The 19,751-nt window shown below is 30.4% G+C and overlaps 4 protein-coding genes and 1 pseudogene across 6 annotated transcripts; 2 read left to right on the forward strand and 3 right to left on the reverse strand.

Annotated features, from left to right (window-relative positions):
* The first annotated feature begins 357 nt into the window (after positions 1 to 357).
* LOC145746162 (cytosolic 10-formyltetrahydrofolate dehydrogenase-like) lies at positions 358 to 7,807 on the forward strand. The gene is made up of 20 exons (XM_082564361.1): positions 358 to 416; positions 572 to 664; positions 941 to 1,085; positions 1,286 to 1,520; positions 1,635 to 1,800; positions 2,279 to 2,470; positions 2,546 to 2,680; positions 2,960 to 3,171; positions 3,255 to 3,345; positions 3,728 to 3,901; positions 4,107 to 4,234; positions 4,314 to 4,433; positions 4,507 to 4,608; positions 4,903 to 5,032; positions 5,443 to 5,600; positions 5,671 to 5,770; positions 6,155 to 6,327; positions 6,552 to 6,749; positions 6,975 to 7,174; positions 7,492 to 7,807. Exons 2-20 carry the CDS (start codon positions 617 to 619, stop codon positions 7,545 to 7,547), a joined length of 2,763 nt encoding a protein of 920 aa, XP_082420487.1. The 5' UTR covers positions 358 to 416; positions 572 to 616; the 3' UTR covers positions 7,548 to 7,807.
* Positions 7,808 to 8,390: 583 nt separating this feature from the next.
* LOC145745712 (uncharacterized) lies at positions 8,391 to 11,648 on the forward strand. 2 transcript variants are annotated; one of them, XM_082563861.1, is made up of 8 exons: positions 8,391 to 8,639; positions 8,811 to 8,882; positions 9,307 to 9,353; positions 9,581 to 9,686; positions 9,773 to 9,840; positions 9,956 to 10,134; positions 10,508 to 10,817; positions 10,963 to 11,648. In XM_082563861.1, exons 2-8 carry the CDS (start codon positions 8,824 to 8,826, stop codon positions 11,442 to 11,444), a joined length of 1,251 nt encoding a protein of 416 aa, XP_082419987.1. In that variant the 5' UTR covers positions 8,391 to 8,639; positions 8,811 to 8,823; the 3' UTR covers positions 11,445 to 11,648. The 2 variants fall into 2 exon arrangements, with proteins under 2 accessions (XP_082419987.1, XP_082419989.1); XM_082563863.1 differs by having other exon boundaries at positions 9,584 to 9,686.
* Positions 11,649 to 12,225: 577 nt separating this feature from the next.
* LOC145745442 (cytochrome P450 4V2-like) lies at positions 12,226 to 14,328 on the reverse strand. Its single transcript, XM_082563521.1, has 3 exons — positions 13,795 to 14,328; positions 13,503 to 13,699; positions 12,226 to 13,437 (listed from the first exon to the last, which is right to left on the reverse strand). The coding sequence occupies exons 1-3, from the start codon at positions 14,245 to 14,247 to the stop codon at positions 12,570 to 12,572; spliced, it is 1,518 nt and encodes a 505-aa protein (XP_082419647.1). The 5' UTR covers positions 14,248 to 14,328; the 3' UTR covers positions 12,226 to 12,569.
* A 780-nt stretch (positions 14,329 to 15,108) lies between these two features.
* On the reverse strand, positions 15,109 to 17,192 carry LOC145745024 (cytochrome P450 4V2 pseudogene; annotated as a pseudogene). Its single transcript, XR_014281245.1, has 3 exons — positions 16,723 to 17,192; positions 16,451 to 16,647; positions 15,109 to 16,221 (listed from the first exon to the last, which is right to left on the reverse strand). The product of XR_014281245.1 is annotated as a cytochrome P450 4V2 pseudogene (transcript).
* Positions 17,193 to 17,866: 674 nt separating this feature from the next.
* LOC145745034 (cytochrome P450 4V2-like) lies at positions 17,867 to 19,640 on the reverse strand. Its single transcript, XM_082563019.1, has 3 exons — positions 19,191 to 19,640; positions 18,869 to 19,065; positions 17,867 to 18,737 (listed from the first exon to the last, which is right to left on the reverse strand). Exons 1-3 carry the CDS (start codon positions 19,638 to 19,640, stop codon positions 17,867 to 17,869), a joined length of 1,518 nt encoding a protein of 505 aa, XP_082419145.1.
* Between the last annotated feature and the right edge of the window lie 111 nt (positions 19,641 to 19,751).

Consider the following 19,751-nt stretch of genomic DNA (forward strand, 5'->3'; position numbering starts at 1 on the left):
AGTAATAACCATATCAAATTTTATTAAAAATATTTTTTTGCGCCTTTTAAATGGTATTTAAAAAAGTTTTGATTGCAAATTATGATTTGTTTAAAAAGCTTTGTGTAAAGATATGCAGATCATTATTACTACGTCATTTGGTGACGTTGACAACTAATTTGTGACGTAATTTAATAATGTGCGATATGAGAGAATATTACGAAATATTTATATATAAAAAGAAAAAGTTACGAAGGTATGCACTGTTGATTAAGGAGCATTTCTTTCTCTCTCGTATTTATTTCATTTCTTAAATCGTAGGTTAATGAACTGCTCTTCCTCTCCGTAATTTTCCCAGTAATTTTTATGGTTTACGAACTTTAGCCGAAGATTTAGGCAGGTTTAAAGCATGCATGTTACCTGAGAAGTTTATATAGGTATATATTATACTTCTTATTACTGATAAGGATTAGTGTAATCAGAAAAGGTCGATAGGACAAGTAGAAATTACGCAATTTCGTAATTGCATTAAGAAAAGTAAGTATATCTTAATGCAAACATTATAACACGTGTGAAATTTGTGTTGTTTCAGAGCACTGTGTCAACTTTTAGCTAAAACAAACAAAACTGCCTCACAATGCTGTCTGTATGTCGCACGACTCGCCGGTTTTTCTCAACGACAAACGTAAGTTTTTCAGAATTTTATGGTCTGACTGTTTTGTATATCTTAACAGCTCTTGGGCATTCGTGCATTGGATATATTTAGGCTAGCGGTTAACCTTCAGACACTCTTAACGAATATGCTAAGTTTGCAAATGTATTTTGTAGAGTAATTTACAGAAAAAAAACTAGAATCAGTATTGCAATAACATTTTTTGCATAAAAATCTTCTAATTGTAGCATTTTGTATTTGTTATATTTAGTTAAATTGCAGAGTGAATTAGATTATATTTTTTTGCAGGAATATTGGGCAAACAAAATGAAGATTGCTGTTATAGGACAGTCTATGTTTGGGGCTGAAACTTATAATATTTTAAGAAAGAATGGTCACAAAGTCGTTGGAGTTTTCACTGTACCAGATGTAGGAGGAAAACAAGACCCACTTGGTAAAATAAAATATAATTTCATTGTGTTTATAAATGCTTAAGATTTCACTGACTTTAAGGTTTTTTAATAAAAGTTAAATGATTACTAATATGTTGTATCTAAAATTACAACCATTATTTTTGATTTAACATATGACAATAATAAACTAATTTAGTGTTAATTTTTAACTGTATTTTTAACTTCATTTATTTTATTTCAGCTGTTGCAGCACAACAAGATAACGTCCCAGTTTTTAAGTTTAAAAGATGGCGATTGAAAGGGAAACCATTGCCAGAAGTGGTTGACCAATATAAAGCTTGTGGAGCTGAATTAAATGTGATGCCGTTTTGTTCCCAATTTATTCCAATGAACGTGATTGACCACCCCCAGCATGGTTCTATTATTTACCATCCTTCAATTTTGCCGAAACATCGTGGAGCTTCTGCCATAAACTGGTTGGTGTATTATTATTTTTAAGTTTTTTTTAAGGCCATTAAAATGATAAAAAATGCAAATTAATTTTATTCTCAAAAATTTTGTTATTATTTATTTTATTTTTTTTTTTTTAGGACATTAATGTCTGGAGATAAAAAAGCTGGGTTCACAATATTCTGGGCGGATGATGGTTTAGATACAGGACCAATATTACTTCAACGAGATTGTGAAGTAAAAGCTAACGACACTGTTGATGATATTTATAACAGATTTTTATATCCAGAAGGAATCAAAGCTATGGTAAGTCTATTGTTTTTCTGTTAAAGCTGCAATACACTTAGTATGTGTACCATTCTGTTCTTTCAGTATATGTGACAATAGAGCTATTGTATTACTTTGTATTGTTGAAATTTAAACCTTGCACACCCCCATTTTTATTGTTGCATGACCACTTTTGTATTGCTAGAATTTTTATTTACCATATAACCCTTTCTTTTTGGAATATTGATATAAAAAATAAAATAAAAAAATAAAAAATAAATTTTATATTAATTTGTATATATTAAAATAATTCTGAAGCTAAGTGGTTAATATGTGTGTATTTTCGATTTTTACGCCCAAAATATAAATAAAACTGTTGTTTCTGGTGCAAATAAAATGTTGTCCAAAGGACGGCCCATCTACTAAATAAAATAATTTTTCTTGAGAAGTTTACAAATTAATTTAAATTAAAGTATAAAAATTATTTAAAAAAAAGGAAAATTAAAATTTTTTTTAGTCTGAAGCTGTCCAACTGATTGCTGATGGTAAAGCTCCAAAGATTGTTCAAAGTGAGGAGGGAGCAACTTACGATCCGATGATGAAGAAGAAAGTGGCGGAGGTCAACTGGGATCAATCTGCTCAGGATCTTCACAACTTCATCCGAGGAAATGATAAAGTCCCCGGAGCATGGTCTTTAATTGACGGAGAGGTGAATAAAGAATTTCAAAAATATTTTTCTTTTTTTTATTTCTTTTTTTTTTGTAAAATTCAATTTTTGTTTTAGCAAGTGACGTTTTACGGTTCCACTTTGCATCGAAGCAAAATACCAGCAGGGGAAGAGATTAAAATAGAAGGAATGAAACAACCAGCTCTTGTGCATAAGAATGGACTTTTACTTTATGGAAATGATGGAAAAAGAGTAAGTTTTTGCAATTTCTTAGTTAGTTATTTTTATTTAAAATACAAGTTTTTTAGTATTAACTTTTGCCCTTTAAATATTGGATATTGTGCAGCATTTAAAAGTATTTGTAAATGTTACTTAAATTATTTTATAATAAGTTAACACATTTTCTTAAAAATATTAAGGATTTTTCTTAATTACTATTTATAAAAACTATTGTCTATTAACTAATTAATTTTTTTCAATAGGTAAAATTGTTTTTATTGATATACAATCTATTAAATAAATTTTTTAAAGGTAAATGTAAAGAACATCCAATACTCGGATGGAAGAATGATCTCTGCATCCAAGTTTGGTCAAGCAGATGCTTCAGAGTCATTGGAGCTTACAGAGGAGGAAAGTGAGATGAAAAATAAGCTCAAAGCAGCCTGGGGTGGGATTTTAAATAAAGAAATTAATGACGAAACAGATTTTTTTAAATCGGGTGCTGGATCCATGGATGTTGTAAGGTAAAAATAAAGAAATTTTTGTTAAAGTTTATTAAATAGTTTTAATTACTTTATTTATAAATAAACTTAATTTTGATTTACAGGTTAGTTGAAGAAGTTAAACAAGCAATTAGTGTGATATTGAAAAATGAAGATGTGTACATGAACACAACATTTGAAGGATTTATACAAAAGGTGAACTAATTATTAATATAACAACCCAATAATCTGACATACTAAAACTGACTGATTGACAAATTTATTTAATTAATTACTGATATATCTACTCAATAATCAAACACATATTAAGATTAATTTGATTGACAAATCTATATATAATGGAGCTTAGTTGACAATATATATGTAGGTCCAATTTATGAGCCTATAAGAGAATAAAAACTGCCATTTGTGGTGTATGGGTAAATTATTGTGGACAAATATTAGTTAAGAATTGCAACCTTATCACAAAAATTAAAATCCGAACTGTAGGGTAGGCTTCAACTAGTTTATTAAATTAACTTAACATAATATAATTTCTTTTAAAATTTATAAATAAATTGTAAAAAAAAATTTTCAGGTGATTCGTGTGTCAAGAGGATTGGAAGTGGAAGAGGAGCTGGAGGTGGATTACGCTCTTGCGACTGCACAAGGGATGACATTAAAGATGCCTCATCAATTGTTTATCAACAATGATTTTGTGGATGCCTCGAATGGAGATGAATATAACACAATCAATCCTGCTGATGAATCTGTAAGTTATTTAACATTTAATCTTAATCGTAATTTAAAATAAAAATGTGAATGCCAAGTCATTTAAGGCAATTTGGGCTTTACCCGCATAAGGTCCCAAGTTTAAATCCTAGTGCCTTCCTTTTTAGGCAAAGCACATAGGCAATATTCAACTCACAATATTCCTAACCGTTTTTAATTGGATATAAATATCTTTTTCCTTTTAGGTGATTTGCAAAGTATCAAAGGCCACAGTTGAAGATGTTGATGAAGCAGTTGTGGCAGCTAAAGAGGCATTTGAGGAAGGACCGTGGGGAACCATGAACCCAAGAGATAGAGGAACTCTCATGTTCAGGTAATAATCTAAAAATTAAGCTTTTTTTTCGCTTAAAAAGTAAGTGTCGATTTTTTTGTAAATTTGGTTTTATCTTTAGGTTGGCAGATTTGATGGAGGAGCACCAGGAAGAGCTTGCAACGATCGAATCTCTAGATTCCGGAGCAGTTTACACTCTTGCTCTTAAAACTCATGTTGGAATGTCAATACAAACTTTCAGGTTCGTTTCACTTTTATTTTTCACATTTTACTTGGTTAATAAATTTAATTTTATGTAAATATTAATAATTCAGATATTTTGCTGGTTGGTGCGATAAAATTCATGGAAAGACTATTCCAATTAACCAAGCCCACCCCAACAAGAACCTTACTTACACTAAGAGAGAACCAGTTGGGTAAGTTGCAAATAAATATTAAATTCATATTACATTAAATTATATCTGTTGTATAATATGATAATTAGTAAAAAATAGCATATTTTTGAATATTAAATTCTATGAAAAAACTGTATTTTTTGTGATAAATCCAAAATAAAATTAAAAGATTTGTAGTTAACTTTGTCTGCCTTTAAAACATAAGCAGACGTATGTTTAATTTTTAAAATGTACCCAATCATCAATTTCATTATCTTAATTAAACACTATTAACCTTGATAAAGTATTGTGTTAACTCAACCTTGATATTTAAAGTGTTTGTGCGATTGTAATCCCATGGAATTATCCTCTCATGATGCTGGCTTGGAAAATGGCATCATGTTTAGCTGCAGGGAACACGATGGTACTTAAACCAGCACAAGTTACCCCATTAACTGCTTTAAAAGTTGGTAATTAATGTATATTCTTGTAAAGATATAAATTAAAAATAATAAATTATTACCATTTTTGTTTTGAATAACGCAAAGATTATTATATACCCCCTCCTGCCGACAATATTATCTATAAACTATTAGCCAGGAGTTTGCTAATTAAATAAATGTAATGTTTATTAAATTATTAAGTGTTTGCTTTTTTAAAAGTAATAAGTGGGTTATCATATTTAAATAGCATTAAGTGGGTTCCAAAAATAACCTAAGTTAATAATTAAATTTGAAGACATATAACCTTGAAAAAAGTTTTATTTTTATATATATTATAAAATTTAAACTTTACATACTAAAATTCTAAAATCTGGATAATTAAGATTTAAGAAAATATTTAATTACACAAATTGTTAAATTATTATATTTTTAGTTTGCAGAACTTGTTGTTAAAGCTGGCTTCCCAAAAGGAGTGATCAATATTCTTCCAGGAGCTGGTTCAAACATCGGACAACGAATGGCAGATCATCCTGATATCCGAAAACTTGGATTCACCGGATCAACTCCAATCGGAAAACAAATCATGAAAAGGTAATAACAATTTTTTATTTTTATTTTTTTGCGAAAAAATATCAGATTTTTTGATTAAAATTTACCTCAGTGCTGCCATGAGTAATTTGAAGAAGGTTTCGTTAGAGCTAGGAGGGAAGTCCCCTCTTATAATATTCAGTGATTGTGATATGGACAAAGCTGTCAGATTTGTAAGTTGTTAAAACTTTTATCTGTATTTATTTGTTAAGTTAAAAACTAGTTTTTGTTGAATTTTGTTTAAAAAAGCCTGTTAATAAAAACCAGTTAAGAGCCTGTCCTAATGCCAGCATTTTTATTGTTGTAACATGGTTGCAACTTTTCCAATATTTCCCGACAATAAGTTACCTTTGTACCACAAATGGCAGTTTTTTTATTTTGTTTTGTAGACACATATTTATATTATGTCCATTAAGCTTTATTATATATTGTTGTTAGCATCATTTAAAAAAATATTTGTATATATATTTTTAGTGTTTAAAAAACTTTTGAATTTCATTTATGTCACATAGTTACAACCTATTGATTAAAATTATGATTTTATTTTATTTTTAAAGGGAATGAGTTCAGTATTCTTTAACAAAGGTGAAAACTGTATCGCAGCCGGTCGTCTATTTGTTGAAGAAAACATTCACGATCAATTTGTTGAACGAATTATCGCCGAGATTAAAAAAATGAAAATTGGAAATCCACTAAATGCTAGCACTGATCACGGCCCACAAAATCACAAGTAAGTTCACAAACTATTTTTACTCATTTTTTTAACATTTAATATATTGTAAAATAAAAAATTGTGTTATGGCAATTATATTTTTTGATTTTATGAAATTCTTTGTTTTATAAAAACTGTTGTCAGCTGGAACTGAACCCAGAACTTTCTACTTTAAAAAGTGTTATATTTTGTTATTTTATTTTGCATGAAAAATTTTTAATTTTTTTTATCCATTTTTTTAGGGCACATCTTGACAAACTTGTTGAATATTGTGACATAGCAGTGAAGGAAGGTGCCACATTATTGTACGGTGGCAAGCAATGTGACATGCCAGGATTGTTTATGATGCCCACTGTAATAACTGATGTTTATGATCACATGTATGTTGCCAAAGAGGAATCGTTTGGTCCTGTTATGGTAGTTTCAAAATTCGCTGAAGGGTAAGTTTGTAAAATTTATCTGATTTTTAAGATTCTTTTTTTGGCAATATTTTGTATTTTACATTGGTTTTTAGTTAAACTTAAAAAGTTATTTAAAACAAAAATTTACAGATTTCGATTAGGAATTCTGTAGTTAATTTATTTTATTAAAATTTTTGCATTTAGCATATTTTGCAAAGATTTTTTGTCCCTTGTATAATACCCTTTTTCCCTATTTTATTACAGTGATATAGATGGTGTATTGAAAAGTGCAAATAATGTCGATTATGGATTAGCATCTGGTGTTTTTACAAATGATATCAGTAAAGCTTTGTATGTAAGCGACAAACTAGATGCTGGAACAGTGTTTGTGAATACTTATAATAAAACCGATGTTGCTGCTCCTTTTGGAGGCTTTAAGCAGTCAGGATTCGGAAAAGATTTAGGTAAATATTTTTATTTATTTATTTTTTAAACTTTAGTTTTTTTTTTGTTTCAGTTACGTTTTTATGTTTATTAATCTCTGATGTAAAAGGGCTGGTTCACGACCTAAACATAGAGCAAAATTTGTCACAAAAACCCAGTCTCTAGTTGCCTTTTCCAGTTTTAGTTTTATAGGGTCATTACATAATCATTAACTTGGTAATTGGTTTTGAAAATGCAAGTGCCAATGCCAATCTTTTATTGTAATGGGTATAAAGGCATAGTTGACAGAATTTATTTGACATAATAATTTTAATAATCTTATGAATTTGATTTTTAGGTGAAGATGCATTAAATGAATATTTGAAAACTAAAACAGTTACTGTAGAATATTAAAATTATATAAATAAGCCCCTTTTTTAGCATTTATAATAATCAACAAATAATTTTTTAATTTTCAATTTTTTTTTTGATAAATAAATATTATTTCTGTAAATTAATTTTAAGTATTTAAAAAAAGATTCACTGTCGATTTTTAATATATTTTAAAACCTATTTAAGCAGCATTTTAATTCTTTTTTTTTAACTTTTAATAATCAGTTTCAAAAATATCAAAATATCTGCGCATTTATCTAAGTTTTTATTCATGTTCATTTTATAAAGTCTTATTTATGTAAAAAATAATTCTGTTAAGCAAATTTTAGTTAGATAATAATTTAATTTAAATATTTTTTTTCTTTTATGTATGTTAGATTAGAAAATTGAAAATTAAATAATTTTGCTTGTGCTTTACATACGTTTTAATAACATTGAAATATTTACTAGATCTATAGATTTTATTAACTAAAAATTAAATAAAAATAGGATTCTAATTTTGTAATATAATTTCTAACATAGGGTGTAAATATTGATATTTTAAAGATGTGTTATTAAATTTAAAATCTTAAAAAATGGCTTTTTTTGTTGTCAAATATAATCATTTCTGTTCAGTAAATTTAATACCAATTTTGGGAAATTTTGGATGGTATTACGCATTACTTAACAATAGAATCCCTTTCTTAATAACTTTATGTAATAACCTATGTTAAATAGAGGTAATATAGCTTACACTTAGTTTAAAAGTGCTTTATTGTACAGATATACAAATACGTAGGATAATTAGTTGGCATCTTATTTTTAAGTAATTAGTCATTCCACAAATGCAGTAAACAAGTGTCATTTATTTAGTGAGAAAACATTGCTTCAATACGTATAAAGGAAAATCATGTTAACAGGTTTACACATTAATCACTGTTACTTTATTTTTCTAGGTTAAATAATCCATTGTATATTGTATAAGGTAATAGTTAGATGATGTGACGCACTTGTTTAAAATTAGCGCAGTATATTTTGATACAAACAGTAGAACTTTCCTAATTAGATGATCTTTTATTACTTAAAAGAAATTGAGATTTGCAAGTTTGTGATATTTATGAAAAAACTGTAAGAGTAAGTTGTAAGATTTTATTAAGAGTATATTTTATATATTAACAAATTAGAAACATTTTTTTGATGTTCATAAAACGATATATTAGATAGAGTATGCTTATATCTAAAATATATACAAAGATTTAGGTATCTTTTTTTATTTTTTTTTTTTCATTTATTTTCTTAAAATAGGTAACATTCAGAAATGTATAAATTAACTTACGAATCTGAAGACGATTTAGACAATACCAAAAACGAAGACCAGTAAGAAAATTCTATTTATAAAAAGTTATTTTTTTTATAATAAAAAGGGTTTTGCAAAATTAATTATAAATTTATTAATTTAAAGTAATTCACGTACTCTACAAAAACACTAAATGTAACATAAAATACCTTTTTATATTTTTTGGCATATTATTTAAATTGACGTATATATTTACTATAGTTTATAATAGCATATGCATTGAAATCACGTAGCTATGATATCATTATGTTTTATAATAAGCAAACAATAATATGATAAGTTAAATACGTAGGCATTAGTAAAAGTAAAATGATTCATTTTATGATTTAAACTCCTTAATATAAATGTCAATAGGTTATGTTACACCACAATTAGTTGTGTACTAGTTGATATTTGTAGATAAGTTATACTATTTTGGTTTAAAAATATTTATTTGATATTTAGAAAGCCACAGTTTGATAGTGAATATAAGAAACCGGAAAAAATGGATGGTAAATTAATTTTTAAAGATTTTTATTTTTTTTAATTATATTAATATAATATTAACTTATGCAATAAAAAATATTGTCTAAAAAGTTCTATAGACCTAGATTTATAAGAGAGTTAATCTTATCTAAAACAGAAAATTAGTAGATCACAAAAATGTACTTTTGTTTTTTAATTAATTTAATATTCTAGTTTAATACTTTAATTTAAATATATATTTTTTTTAATTTAGCAGAAAATAATTATGATCACGAACGATCAGATACAGTTAAATCTGTTGTTGCTTCTTCTTATGCTGCAAAAGAATACGAAGCCAACCAACAAACTCAGAATAAAAAGTAAATTAATTCAATACAATTATTTCAATTTTTTTACATGTATACACTATAAAAAATATACTTTAATGTTATTTTTTTACTTTTAGAAAATTCTATCAATTTTTTCGAGACGATGCTAACAGCTTGAAAAAACAAAAATGCTTTGTTTCCAAAGGTTAGTTAGTAACTTTAAATATAATTATAACATGTTTAAACCATGAACTTAACATCATTTTTTATTATTAAATGTTATTAACAGCAAATTTTAGGTATTTTTTCTTTTTTTAAAGGTGTTAAAGAAATTGGTTTGATAGCATCTGTAGTAGCAATATTTTGCTGCGTGATCGCTTTATTCGTATTACTACATGGCTCTAAAACTGAAAACAAAATGCTGAAGGAACGATTGAGTGTGATTGAGGTTATGGTAACTGGTGGCTCGTTCATGTTACAGGCTCCCCCTTTACCAGATGTAAATATATTGTTTTATTATGACGTTTTTTATGATAACATAACTAGTCACATATTTATAACATACGCTATTACTTTATGTAAAGTTATGACGCTCTTACGCTGGCATAGTTTTTCTAAGATACTGTTGTGATCAAAATACAGTTTAAGTACGGTAAAATGATTATATTTTTATAAAAAGAATTATGTGTATTTACGTTCAAATGAGTTTACATTATACAAAACCTTTCCAGATATGGACAAAATGTTACATTTTATATTTGAACCCAAGTTCTTTATAATACTTTTAACCTTAATTATTTTAAAATTGTTCACACTTTAGATTTAAAAATGCATTTATTTGTAAAAAAAAACTTTATTTAATATTTCTCAAGATTCCAGAAGCGTTTGATGTTCCAAAACCAGTTGATGACGTTGAAGTAGAATACGACCGATCCATCGACGAAGTAAAAGAACTGAAAGAAAAATTCAACAACGTCCATGCTGCAGTTCGAAGTCGAATCAACAACCTTGATATGAAAGTAGGGGATTTGGATATGAGGTTGACTGACTCGGAACGAAAAGTTGCTCAAGAATTTCGTGAACTGAAGCAAAAAATTGAATCTGCCAACGGTATTGCTACTTTGTCACTTGATGTCAGTAGCGAAGAAGAATCAAAAATGGAAGGTGGAATAAAAGCCAAATGTAAGTATTTAAATTGGCCCTACTTATTAAGTGTATTTGGTTAAAAAAATTTAAAAGCTCTAGAAAATGGTGACATTTTGTTTTGTCTGTTATATTAAAAGAAAAAAATTATAATTTGTTAATAAATTTGTTTTTGACATAATAGCTGTTGTCTTTTCGGCCGCCCACGTACCTATGACGTCAGAAAACCTTGATACGTCATCAGAAACCTATGAAATTGCCCCAACTCCTTCTTTAACTTACGACTTTAAGAATGTAGATCTTAACGCCAACTTTATGCCCGAGAATGGCGAATTTGTTGTGCCGCTAGATGGCACCTATGTGTTCCAGATCTCCTTCTGCAGCCGCGAGTCGGTGTTTGGTGGTTCAGCTACAGTTGCACTTATAAAAGATAACACCGTTTTAAAATCGTTCAATCCATCTATGACCATTGGAGACAAACCTAAAGATAACTTCTCACTGTTCCAAGATGCTTTTGGTACGGTATCTCGAAACAGTTTTTCAGTTGTCAGCTCTTTAAAATCTGGGGATCGTGTAAGTGTTTCAGTCTTAGCTGGATCAATTGTGGAGCTGAATATATCCGATGCTGTTAATGCTTGTACATCTTTTGCTGGATATCGTGTTTAAGAAAAATTTAAATATTCCAAAGTACAAATATATTGTATTGTAATCATTGTATATTTAAGCTGCTGTGAAGTTGGTTTTGTATTATATCACTTTTGTATGATTTATATTTTTGTTTAGGGTAAAATTCTGAATAGGTTTTTTAGTTCAAATTATAAAATATATTCCGTTGGTCAAATTTTAATAAAATATTATTTTTGATTTATAAAAATTAAAATATAAAAACTATAATTGTAAAACTTAAAACTATAATTGTAAAACTTAAAACTATAATTGTAAAACGCGCTATGTGGTTTATGTAGGAACTAAACTCTATACATCTCTCGAAAAACTCTCGAAAAAACGGAACTTTTTAATTTATGCCCCGATCATTTCTAGAGAAAACTTACAAAAATAACGCTTAGGCAACCTTAAGCAAAGCCTAAACCAAAGTCGCTTTTGTATTGTAGACAAAACTGTTCTTATTAGGTTCGTAGTTAAGCTGTATGTAAACCGTTTTTAAATGCAGAGAATGTGATATTATTTTACTGGAATTATTTGTAGTTTTGGATTTTATTTGAACCAAAATTCTATGTAGTCCTGGACTCATAATAAAGGTTAGTTCAATATTTATTTATTACCTATACTTAGTTTAAAAGTAAATGTTGACTCTGGAAAACATGGTGTATACACAAGTTATACAACCAGCAAAACACATATGTTTAATATTACATGGAATCCGCAGTATCTAACAACATGACTGTGCTAAGCATAACATCAAAAAAATAATGAGTTGCTTAACATATAATCTATAACTTCATTTATTAAGCACCATAAAGTTGATTATTTAAAGGACAATACTGGTATTATTAAGTCTATAAGCAAATAATTGCCGCCATAAGAGAATTACTAAGTCATGATACCCAAGCATATATTTAAATACACAAAAATTATTAAGTCATGATAAGCAGGCATATAATTAAATATACAAAAATTACTGAGTCATGATAAGCAAGCATATATTTAAATACACAAAGCATAAGCATTAAAGGATTGCCTCATTTCTTGCCTAATTTGTAAGCATCTTTAAAATCTTATATACCGATATACTGTTAATTAACTATTATGGTTTCTAACTCAATCGTTTTTTTAATTGCTTCTTTCTGTGATCGTGAGGTTAAAATTTTCACCAGACCTCAAAATCAAAGTGCTAACGCGTTCTAAATCTTTGCGCTCTGTAGTGGAATGAATATCATAGTTACGTAATAATTGACTTATTATGACTTTTTCTTCCATAAGAGCAAACTTCTGTCCGATACAATTACGTGGCCCAGCTGAGAACGGGATATGAGCATATGGGTGGCGCCCAACACAGTTTGCTTTACTAAATCGGTCAGGGTCAAACTTTTCGACATCTTCCCACACGTTTGAGTTGCGATGGATGCTGTACACGAAAACTTGGACATTTGTACCCTTCGGAATCCTGTAACCATCTACGTCACAATCTTCTGACGTCACTCTTGCGATACCGGGAACAGAAGGCAACACTCTAAGAGATTCTTTTATTATTTGCTCCAAATATTCTAATTTAAAAAGATCTTCGGTCGTAAACTCTTTGTTTTTATCCTTACCCATGACGTCATCAATCTCTTCTTGTGCTCTTCTCTGAATGTCAGGATTAATAGCGAGAAGATACAATGTCCAAACTATTGAGGCTGCGGTCGTGTCGTGACCTTCAAACATAAAAGTATCAACTTCCTCTTGGATCCCAGAGAAAGATAATTTCTTCCCATCTTCCGTCTCCGCTTGGAGGAGCACGTCTAGAAATGCCATCTTCCTAGATTTCTTAATCTTTTCGTTAGCTGATGTTTTTATACGGTCTTTAATAACGGATTGGGTAAAATCGTGGAGAACCTTGAGATCCTGTTTTTGTTTGATTCCGTCGGCGGATCTTTGGAAAATAAAGTCTGGCCAGTACCAAGGAGTGTACATTCGATGAACCATAATCTCTGCAACGCTGGATTGGAGATTGTGTTTAAATGGTTTGTTTTTTTAATTTTACTAAAAGAGACAAAATCTTACCTGTTCAATGCTTTAACGTATTCTGATTCCTCATCTCCTTGAGCGTTGACTGTTTTTCCCATTGCAGTTTCGCAAATAATATCTAATGTGTTTAGAGTGATGCATTTAACCAAATCAATTTCCTGATTATTTTTCTTCAAGTTTTTTAATTTTGATAGCAGAACCTGTGAATGTTCGTTCATTACTCCAAGAAATTCCTAAAACATTTAAATGTGTCAAAATATTAGTGTTCTATATGGTAAAAAATGCCAAAAAATGTAGCTTCAGCAATATATATAACTTCCTAATATACCTCTAGAATTTTGAAATGAAAGGTTGGTGTTATCAACTTTCTTCTTTGCTGCCACTTCTGTCCTGTAGCAGTCAACAAACCAGTTCCAAGCCAAGGATGCAAAAAGTCATAAATAAAAGACTTCTGCATATGCTTTGAGCTTCTTAATATCACCTCAGCAGTGTCTGGATGAAACACCCACAACATTGGCATAGGGCCAAGCCAAGCAACTGCACATTTTTGATTCGAGTTGTTGGTGATATTAAGCATTGCTGAGTCAATCTTTTTAAAAGTTTGGATTGGTGTACCGTAGTACAATGACGTAGCATGTCCTAATATTGGATATGCTCTTATACCAGGACCTGGGACTTTTGACAACATCCATCTTGCCTTTAAAAAACGGTAAATGGCATCACGGTATAAACCAACAAGTGCTAACACTGTGAAAATTACAGATACAATTCCTATTGCCATATTATCTGTGTTAGCCTAATAAAAATACATTCATAACTTTGTTCGTCTTACTGTCAAAAATGGATTGCTATTATTTTCATTCCGAAAAATAGATATTCACCGCCCGAATTTCTGCGACTAAAGTAAGACTACAGAATGTCTAGCTTTTCATATTTACAAGTATACTCCTCGCACGTTAGCTTAACTATATATTACTTATAGACTTGGCAAATACTTGGAACAGGCGCTACCACTTAAACCACATTTCAATTAACAACAGTCTGTTACTAAGCTATAAGTCTTGACATTATATAGGTATAATTTTATATACCATTTTTTTGCTGCAAATAATCGTTCAACTGGTTGTTAAGCCTATGCTTTGCCGAATGTTTGGTTTGCACACAATGCTTATTTAACAGACTCGGTTGGGTCAATATTTAATTTGGCAAACTTTAAAAAAATGTTAAATTGAAAAAAGTTTTTTTTTTGTAATTTGTAAATTTATTTGTCTGTACTAAAACATTTAAAAATATTTACGTTTTACTCTTACGCAGATTCATTAATATTTCAATGAAGAAAACAACATTCTCGGTGTGGTTTTGCGGTAAATTCTACAACGTAAGGTAAGGGTCTGAGCAAATACTTTGTATAAGAAATATAAAGTACTGAGCTAGCAATAAATGTTTACAAGTCAAACTTAGTTCTATGTGTTTACCATTTAGTGTTTGAACAGCAGTCTTATATATACCTTATTTTTTATCAAACATTTCATACTTTTAAACTATAAATAATAATTATTAGCTGCAGTATGGTTTTACTCAAATACTTCAAAATTATTTATTGAAATTTGAATAATTTGCTTTTATTTTAAAATGGTAAATAAGTGACGTTTAGATAATTAACATACATTATCGGTTTTGTACTGCACATATTAACCCAATGCCAAGCGCAGAACGTATTTACACGTTTAATATGAATAAGAATTGTGATACATTTTAATGAAAGGAGCAACACATCGTTACAAACATACAGCATAAGCTATTTTTCCACTTTTAAATTAATTTTTCAAACATTTTAAATTTAATTAAACTGTACATTAATTAAAATTAAGTTCAACTAATTACTTTTTAATTTTTTCTTTCTGTGATCGTGAGGTTAAAGTTTTCCCCGCTTCTTAAAAGCAAATTGCCCACACGTTCTAGATCCTCCCATTTTGTAGTTGAATGGACATTATAGTTACGTAACAGTTGACTTATTATTACCTTCTCTTCCATGAGAGCAAACCTCTGTCCTATACAATTTCGTGGTCCAGCAGAGAAAGGGATATGAGCGTAAGGGTGGCGCCCAACACAGTTAGCTTTACTAAATCGATCAGGGTCAAATTTTTCGATGTCATTCCACACGTTCGAGTTGCGGTGGATGCTGTAAGCAAACACTTGGACGTTTGTACCCTTTGGAATCCTGTAACCATCTACGTCACAATCTTCTGACGTCACTCTTGCAAACACTGGAACTGAAGGCAGCACCCGAAGAGATTCCTTAATCACTTGGTCCAAATATTCTAATTTTATGAGGTCATCAGTTGTGAAAGTTCGATCTTTGTCATACCCCATGATGTCATCAATCTCTTCTTGTGCTCTTCTTTGGATATCGGGATTTAAAGCTAGAAGATAAAAAGTCCAGACCATTGCGGCAGATGTTGTATCGTGACCTTCAAACATAAAAGTGTCAACCTCCTCTTGGATCCCAGAAAACGGTAACTTCTTCCCATCTTCCGTCTCCGCTTGGAGGAGCACGTCTAAAAATGCCATCCGCCTGGATGTCTTTTTTTTCTTATCAGCCGAAGTCTTCATTCGGTCTTTAATAACGGATTGGGTAAAATCGTGGAGAACCTTGAGATCCTGTTTTTGTTTGATTCCGTCGGCGGATCTTTGGAAAATAAAATCTGGCCAGTACCAAGGAGTGTACATACGATGCAGCATGATTCCAGCAACACTAAAATAGGTCGTATTATACAATTACTTAGTGCTATCTAGGCACAGTGCTTACAACTACGAATTCAATTTAAATTTTTTGAAATAAACTGATTTTTTGCTGATTGCAATGCAAAAAACTTCGTTACAAAATAGTTTTTATTTTCAATCTGACCGACTATTTTTGCAACACTTTGAATCTAAATATGCCCTACTTTATGTTGAAAATATTTGGTTATTTTAGACATTACCTGTTTAATGCTTTGACGTATTCTGATTCTTCATCTCCTTGAGCGTTGACTGTTTTTCCCATCGCAGTTTCGCAAATAATATCCAAAGTGCAAAGGGTGATGCATTTAACCAAGTCAATTTCCTGATTATTTCTCCTCATGTCTTTCAACTTTGATAGAAAAGTGTGCGATTGGTCGTTGATCACGCAAAGAAATTCCTAAAACATTAGAAAAGTGTTTAAAAACCAATGTATATTTTGTCTTTTACGAATTTTTCGGTTAGTTTTTCTTACCTCTAAGATTTTAAAATGAAAAGTTGGTGTTATCAACTTTCTTCTTTGCTGCCACTTCTGTCCTGTAGCGGTCAACAAACCAGTTCCAAGCCAAGGGTGCAAAAATCTATAAAGAAACGCTTTTTCCATATGCTTTGAGCTTCTTAATATCACTTCAGCAGTGTCTGGATGAAACACCCACAACATTGGCATAGGGCCAAGCCAAGCAACTGCACATTTTTGATTCGAGTTGTTGGTGATATTAAGCATTGCTGTGTCAATCTTTTTAAAAGTTTGGATTGGTGTACCGTAGTACAATGATGTAGCATGCCCTAATATTGGATATGCTTTTATACCAGGCCCTGGGACTTTTGACAACATCCATCTTGCCTTTAAAAAACGGTAAATGGCATCCCGGTATAATCCAACAAGTGCTAACACTGTAAAAACTACAGATACAATTCCTATTGCCATTTTTTCTTTACTTTTCTACATAATAATATTTTATCAAATCATCGAACTATTACAAGTTAGGTAGTGATTCTATGTTACAAACTATTATTTTGTTCATCCTTAAATACCAGCTTTTAATTGCTTACGCGATGTATTTAACTAATACATAAACTCAGCGTTCTTACATAGCTGGTTTAAAATGTATACCCTGAGGTCTAATGCCTAGACTGCTTAACATGTTTACTTTGCCAAAAGCCTTAAGTGCCAAAATCACGTTCAAGCAACAGCAATATTTTAATGTATTACACAGAGATCGTTACATAAATCTTTAACGCTTAATCATCTTATTTCCTGCAAATAATTATCAAACTAAACGTTTGCACGCAATCGTGATGTAAGTTTTATTTAACATAGCGACAATGAGGTTATGCAAATATTTAATTTAGAAATTCCTTATTTAAACACTGTATCTAAGACCAAATTAAAAATTGCCGATAGGCAATTTATTCCAGCAAATACACCAATTAAAACTTCACAAAGTTACGTTTAAACTTAATGTACGCGAACCCGAATACAAAGCACGATTCAAAACAAAAAAAAGGAGTTCAAAACACTTGTGGCATATTAATTTAGACTTTATTTAAAGTTATAGTAAAATACCGCAGTTATAACTGCATGCAAAACGACTGCGTCTCTTCTCTTGAGGTAGAGGTTATTTACAATTTCTTTCAGTGATCTGTAGGTCTAAGCTTTTGTCCGGCCGCATTAGAAGATTTGGACAAAGTTTAACATCTTCTCTTTTAGTTGTTGATGTTATATTGAAGTGTCGAAGGATGTAGCTTAAAATCGTCTTCATTTCAAAGACAGCAAATCGTTGTCCAATGCAATTTCTAGGCCCTGCAGAAAACGGGATAAATGCAAAAGGATGACGATTCGAACTGTTCTCTTTGCTAAACCTATCAGGATCAAACTGATCTGGATTTTCCCATATTTCTGGGTGTTTATGGATGCTTTGGATAAATACGTGAACGTTTGTACCTTCTGGAATCAAATAACCATCGATGACGCAATCTTGTGAAGTCACTCTGGAAAGTTCTGGGGCAACTGTGTAAAAACGAAGTGATTCTTTAATGACCTGTTCTAAATATTTTAAATCTTTTAAGTCGGTAATAGAAAAAGGCTTGTTGTCATTTTTGGCCATTACGTCATCGATCTCTTTTTGTACCTTTCGTTGAATGTCAGGATGTCTTCCTAGTAGATATAGAGTCCATGTCATTGCAATTGATGTTGTATCATTGCCTGCAAACATAAATGTGTCAACTTCTTCCTGGATTCCAGAATAGGATAAAGTCTTCCCATCATCTGTTTTTGCCGTTAATAGAACGTCCAGTAGCGCCATCTTGCGTTTCTTCTTTCCTTCCAAATTGGAAGTATTTATTGATCGATCTTTGATAACAGACTTCGTGAAATCATGAAGAATCTTTAAGTATGCTTCGTGTTCAATTCCGTATCGGGTTTTGTAGAAGATAAAATCTGACCACAACCATGGATGTAACATGCGATACATTATCAAATCAGATATTCTACAAAACAAAAGTTTAAAAGAATTTAACCTGTCTTAAATAACAAATATACCAATAACAATTTTTTCGATAAAAATTTAACCATGTTTGAAGCCTCGGATTAACATTAGAATTTTATTTAAAATACTAACCGTTCAAGAGCCTTTGCATATTTGGAGTCCTCCTTTTTCTGCGCATTCACAGACTTTCCCATTGCAGTTTCACAAATAATATCCAACGTACATAGAGTCAAACATTTCTGTAAATCTATATCAGAGTTGTTCTTTCTTAAATCTTGGAGTTTTAGTAAAAGTTTTTGGGAATTATCGTTCATTACTTCTAGAAAATCCTGAAAAAATAATATTGACATAAAAGTGGTACGATTTATTACCTAGCCAAAATAAACAAAAAAAAGGTAAGGCCTAACCAAGGCCAATAGCTGTTGATTATATTTAATAGTAAAAAGAACTTTACCTCTAAAATCGTGAAATGGAAAGTTGGGGTGATTAATTTTCTTCTTTGCTGCCACTTTTGTTTCTTTGATATCGCTAAACCTGTCCCAAGCCAACTCTTCAGGAAGGAATATAGATAAGACTTGTCAATATGTATAGAATTGTGTAACAATTCTTCAGCAAGGTCGGGGTGGAATAACCATAACGTTGGCATCGGTCCTAACCATGTCATTGCCAATTTCTGATTGTTTTTTATGAGCAACTGATGTTGTTTAAGAATTCCTTGAAGCGAGATCTCGGGTGACCCATTAAACAAGTTACCAGCATGGCCAATAATTGGATATGCACTTTTGCCTGGCCCAGGTATTTTTGAGTAATACCATCTCGCTAACAGGAAGCGGTATATCGCTTTACAGTAATATATTGCAAGTATTACAAGTGCAAATTCACCAAGCACTAAACCTATCGACATTGTGAGCTTAAACTTCTAAACCTAATAAAAACGTTGTTTTTTTAATAAAAAATGCAAAATCACTACGAAATAACGCACAACAGCATTCTTTTGTTTGCATAAACTCACCAA

The sequence above is a fragment of the Corella eumyota genome, chromosome 3 (assembly GCF_963082875.1).
Source record: "Corella eumyota chromosome 3, kaCorEumy4.1, whole genome shotgun sequence".
NCBI classification, from domain to species: Eukaryota; Metazoa; Chordata; class Ascidiacea; order Phlebobranchia; family Corellidae; genus Corella; species Corella eumyota.